Source organism: Austrofundulus limnaeus, unplaced genomic scaffold, assembly GCF_001266775.1.
Source record: "Austrofundulus limnaeus strain Quisiro unplaced genomic scaffold, Austrofundulus_limnaeus-1.0 Scaffold338, whole genome shotgun sequence".
Lineage (NCBI taxonomy): Eukaryota > Metazoa > Chordata > Actinopteri > Cyprinodontiformes > Rivulidae > Austrofundulus > Austrofundulus limnaeus.
In genome coordinates this window covers 148,525-153,935 of record NW_013952740.1, presented here as the reverse complement: position 1 = coordinate 153,935, position 5,411 = coordinate 148,525, and the positions used below count along the sequence as shown (strand labels likewise).

The 5,411-nt window shown below is 39.8% G+C and overlaps 1 protein-coding gene across 1 annotated transcript in view; it reads right to left on the bottom strand.

The window, feature by feature from the left end:
* Window positions 1-53: 53 nt before the first annotated feature.
* Window positions 54-5,411, bottom strand: part of apold1b (apolipoprotein L domain containing 1b) — a gene marked incomplete in the record, with an annotated part of 27,638 nt that continues 22,280 nt past the window's right edge. Inside the window, 5 exon segments of the mRNA XM_014022685.1 lie at window positions 54-781; window positions 2,170-2,584; window positions 2,765-2,810; window positions 2,899-2,938; window positions 3,039-3,116. Of these exon segments, the coding sequence (XP_013878139.1) occupies window positions 308-781; window positions 2,170-2,584; window positions 2,765-2,810; window positions 2,899-2,938; window positions 3,039-3,116 (1,053 nt within the window).

Here is a 5,411-nt window from a genome sequence, read left to right as displayed (position 1 = left end):
CTATGTGACAAAATAGATACCATTGTCCATCCATCCATCCATCCATCCATCCGTCCATTTTCTATACACGCTTCTTCCTTTCAGGGTCACTGGTGCCCATATCCAGCAGTCACAGTGCGAGGGGTGGGGCACAGCCTGGACAGGACACAAGTCCAGCACAGGGCCTACATTGTGTGTATTATGCCAAATTTCTTAATTATTAGATGTTTTTATCTTTTTGTTTGTGTACAAATCACTTCTAAGGCACTTTAAAACTATTCAAASTACAGTTTTAAATCAGTGTTTGATTTAGTCATTTGACCATTTTTCACTCTTCAAGCTCAGCAGGCTTCATCAAATCAGCCTTCAACATCTCCTCGTCCTCTTTAACCTCCACTTCTATCCCRTCCATCGTTTTCTGCAGCTCTTCCTTGATCCTGTTCAGCTCCAGCAGTCCGTCCTGCAGGTCCTTACAAACTTCACGGATCTTAGCCGCGAACTCAGTCTTGGCTCCCTTCTTCAGCTCCATWGAATCCTTTGCCAGGAAGAACACATCCAGGGCCAGGAAGAGGCCTGACATCACTCCGGTGGTGACACTCATCACCTGCGCGGCTTTAGCAGCACCGCCGGCGACGCCRAGGACCTGGACCGTGTTGATCAGAGTCTCCGTATTGATCACTAAAGCCTTGCCTGCTCGCCCGCCCTCCTTCATCACGTGTTTGACGTTTTGGTTGAGGTGCTTTTTTGAGATGCTTTCGGCATACTTCTCGAAGTTCCAGTCCTCGAGTGTCTCCATTCCTTCCTTTAAGTTAGATACRAGTATACAGAAGAAAAAAAAGGCAGAACATGAAAAAAAGTTCTTCACTCCCTGAGCCTTGTTTGCAATACTCTGGATGTTATTTGAGCAGATAGTTTTCTTAGTTTGATGAGTTTTAACAAAAATGTTGAACTGCCTTTGCCTTGCCACTAGGTGGCAGAAACATTCACAATAAAAATAAAACAGCAGATGTAGGGATAGGAGATGTTAACTCTGCCAAAAAAACCCTGAATTTTAAACAACGTGGTAGTAATGTAGATGTGATTATTTTAAAGATATTCTGAATTAGCAGGCTGACAACAATCTTTCCTGCTTGCTGTGTGTTATGTCTAGCTTGCAGAGCATTTTCTTTGAACATTTTTCTGAATGTGCAATATTAATTTTTATGGATTTGGTTAGCTGGTCTCGGAAGAAATTTGATCAGGAGATATGGAATCGATTTTGGAGAAACTGATAGCTCGGTGAAAATGCCCATACTAATTTGTCTGATTGGATTTGCCACCGGGATGTACCAGCGGACATTAAGGCAGAAGAAAAAGTACTGTCTGCTTGACCAAAAACATTTTCTTGCTGATCCATTTGATTCAGCCTTGACGCGCTGACTATCCCAAATTCTTACTGATGGTATGCAAACAAGATGCYCCTCATCCAAACTCCTGCGGCTTCGACTTAGGCTCAGTGCTGACTAATAAACTTTATTCCATCCGTCAGGACAATGGCAGAATGTTACGTAGGCCATGATACACAGGCTTACATTACATTGCTCACATGTACACACACATTACAAAGACCACACATCCCCTACACTGCACCGTCTCCACCGGTAAATGTTTTTTTGTGTGTCCCCTGCTCTATTGCACAGGTCTTCTTCTCTGTATTCTGTATGTTTGCTTGTTGCAACTTCGTGCTGAAAGGCAATTGCCTTCTGGGACTTATCAAGCACATATATTGCACAGCCATTACTTTTGTGCAGTTTGTTATCTTATTACTTAGTATAGTACTGTATGCAGGTTACTTAGTTACACTTAAACCAGTAACAGCCATCAATGATTAGTACCATGACTACAAACCCAGAGGTTATTAAACAAAGTATGTTAAATTCTACTGCCTATTGTGTTGCCTTGGATTATACTGACTATGTCTTAGATTACAAGGACTATTCACCTATCATGTTATGTCTATGATTTCTTAAATCATGTAAARCACTATGTATTGCCTTGCTGCTGAAAAGTGCTAWATAAATAAAGTTTACCTTACCTACCTACAGGTATATCAAAGTTCACTCCAACTGCTGATGTTTGGAGTTAGATTTTTTTGCATTATAAATGCATAAATATGKTACACTAAAACTGAAGACCTGGTCGTGTCCCCACCTGTAAGAACTCCAGGCACTCTCTGATATCCTTGATCTCTGCCTGGTAATCATGGATCATCTTCTCTACTTTCTTGCGGTCCGTCTTTGAGTGGACCGTGTCAGTGATGTTAGCCGATGCGGACGTCACGCCACCGGCCGTAGCGATGCCGATGCCCACCGCTGTGACGATGAGCGACGTTCCCGCTGTGAAGGGGGCCAGAATGAGACCGGTGATGGTGGTGACAGACCCCGCGACGCTTGCCATGCCGCCGCCCATGCTGGCCGTGACCGTTTTCTTGTGGAAGTTGTCGGCCGAGTCGGCCAAGGCGAGGAGCACCAGGATGCGCTGCTGGAGCGAAGCGCCGCGCTGGTTGAAAAAGCGAACGAAAAGACGCGCTGCCATGAAGACTCGGTCGGCAGCTTCTTCAACCACTCTGATGGAAAACAAAAGGCAAATCATGTCAACCGCAAACACCCAAGAGTGTGCAGATAATCACAATTGTGTTCTATAAAAAGGTAAAATCTATTTAAATCATCTAAAACTGCATGCAAATAATGAAGTATTCTGATAATTTTAGGAACTATTTAGGCCAAAAATACTTYAGTTTACATACTCTTCAGCTTCTTCATCTTTTTTTGCCTCATTCCACTCATCCCATCCTAAAACGCAGACAATGTTTCATGGTTAATGCTATATAGTTTTAACTGCAATAAAAAGGATTACTAAAAAACAATMAATCGGACAAACCTTCAACGGTTTTCCACCATGCCCAAAGACCCTCATCATCCTGGAAAAAAACCATTTTATTTCCCTCAAGCGTTTTTTAAGTGAGAGTCATTTTATTACAGAAAAACATTAATAATGCACTGCTAAAGAAACAAACATACATGCAGAGGGCCCAGTAATGTCTTGTCACCAGGTACCGGTACTTCAGCTAATTGGAGTGTCTGAACTTGAACAGTCTCCTGGTCAGAGAAATGCTTCACATCAATATTCAGAGAACAAAACACAAAAAGAACTGGAAAAAAATAGATGTCCATCAAATGACTTGAATGAGAATTTAGCTCATGTCTAAATTACAGATTAATTTAGTATCTCCGGCTTTTAACTGAACAGGCTCCCCAGTTTGATCTGAGCTTGGAGTCTTTGAGCAGCTGACAACACAATCACTGTTATCTGGGGTTGGGATCGCAGGGATTGATTTTAGCATGATTGTCAGCGGAACAAAAAAAAACAATCAAAAACTATTTTTGCATTATTTTTACATCCGGATTTGTAATCCAGGGCGGGATCAGAGGCAGCTATGTACACGCGTGATTCATTTGTAATGTGGACACAGAGTGGTGTGATCATTTAATGAGCAAACAGCTTATTTTGCTGTTGCTGTTGAATCTAGTTTTGAGCTTCTGGTACCTCCAGGTGCTGCCAATCAGGTGCTCCGTGTAAAATTTGTTACCAAGATACATTGTTACAACAAATAATCTACCAAACACTAATGCCCTTACTTTTTGTGCTAAGTTCATATAACTACATTGACAAGTTGTAATGTACAAATATAAAGTTTCCACACGGCATAAAAAACTTGAAGTCATCAAAAYCACTCATCAGGACAAAACAGTGTAATATTTTAGACAATCCTAAAGAGGTCTACACTGAAATTTTCATCAGTTGACATAAGTTTGTTCAAATGTTATAGTGTGATTGGGCTTTTTGTGGTGAATTTTTTGCACTATCGCCAGAAAAATCACAACAACATCAGGAGCAGAGACAAAATGGGTTAATGCAAATTCTAGGTAAAGTGTCTGAAACACAAGGAATTCAGGACATGGCTGCAAGTATTTACAGGTTGGTTCAAAATGTTACAGTGAGGTTCATTACCTGCAACAAGATATATAAAATCTATCCTGTGATGACCTTGTTTAAAAATCTTTACCTCTAACATGTTACAAGCTTCTATTACTGGTAGGAAGCATTCCAACATTTATCATCATCGCTCTGCTAACTGCAAAACATGATCTGAGATACAGTAAGGAGAGACTGGGTTTTCTCCAATAATGGACCCATTTCATAGAACTTACAGAACTTTAAATCTTTATTTGCATTAAAACTTTGTCATTAAGTACGGAGGCTGCGAGGGGACACGGGAGATTTTTTTTCTTTTGCGTTCCCACGCAAAAGTCATCTATCACAGTTGTGCCTGCCGGTTTATTAACAAATTCACATGTTCACCATTAGTGAGTTAGCYTWCTGCTTTAATTCAGCTTCAGAATGAATATATCACACAACCACACATGGAAATATGTCATATGCCSATATTTTAACACAGTGCAGCCACACAACATCATGTCAGTTTCACGAACTTGTGTCGACACATCCTGTTTTGGTAACCGGATATTTCAAAATAAAAGTCTGATTTAATTCAGTTCATATACAAAACAAACTTTTGTGGAACGCAAAACGTYTTGCGTGGTAACTCAATGGTATTGCATGGGAACGCAAAAGAAAAATAAATCCCCACATGTCCACCCGTGTGCTCCATAATTAAGTAACCTTGGATCATGTTTTTTATCCCCTTCATACATTTTTTGCATTATTCAATCAGGTTTGCCTTATTTTTTTTCCTTGTAACCATCATAACCAACATTACCAGTTCTAGCTGTAATCAAAATTACAGCTTTAAATAAATTTGGCTGAAGCTTTAAATAGCAAACAGGAAATAAAGCCACATAACGGTATGCTGGTATAAGTAAAATATTTATAACTAAATTTTTACAAGTCGGCATAAGTTGTTACGGTGTGACCGAGCCTTAACTGGATTTAAATCAAGCAGAAGTAAATAAAAACCGGGCCACTGTTGAAACATTTCTTTTATTTACAGAAAATAATTGATAGGGCAAATCATTTCCCCAAAACTTATTAAAAAGTCTAAAAATCAAAGTGTGGGAATATCTAACATTTTATAAACAAGGGCCATCCACATGTTCCAGGCACAATGCCTGAACTATAATTTTGTTGGTTTTTTTAATTAGTATTAAAAGGCATTTGAAGAGGAAGCAAAGCATCTTTTCTGTCTTCCATTATCAACACCAGGGGAATTGTGTTTTCCCCCCTTAGACGTCATTTTAATTTATTTTTTATTCACTGTAAACTCTTGTTTAATTCTGCCACAGAACAGTGCAAACAGAGCAGTTTCACATATCGCTACAGAATAAATTCAGCTCTAAGTTTAACCTTTACAGTTAATTATCCCACGCACCACT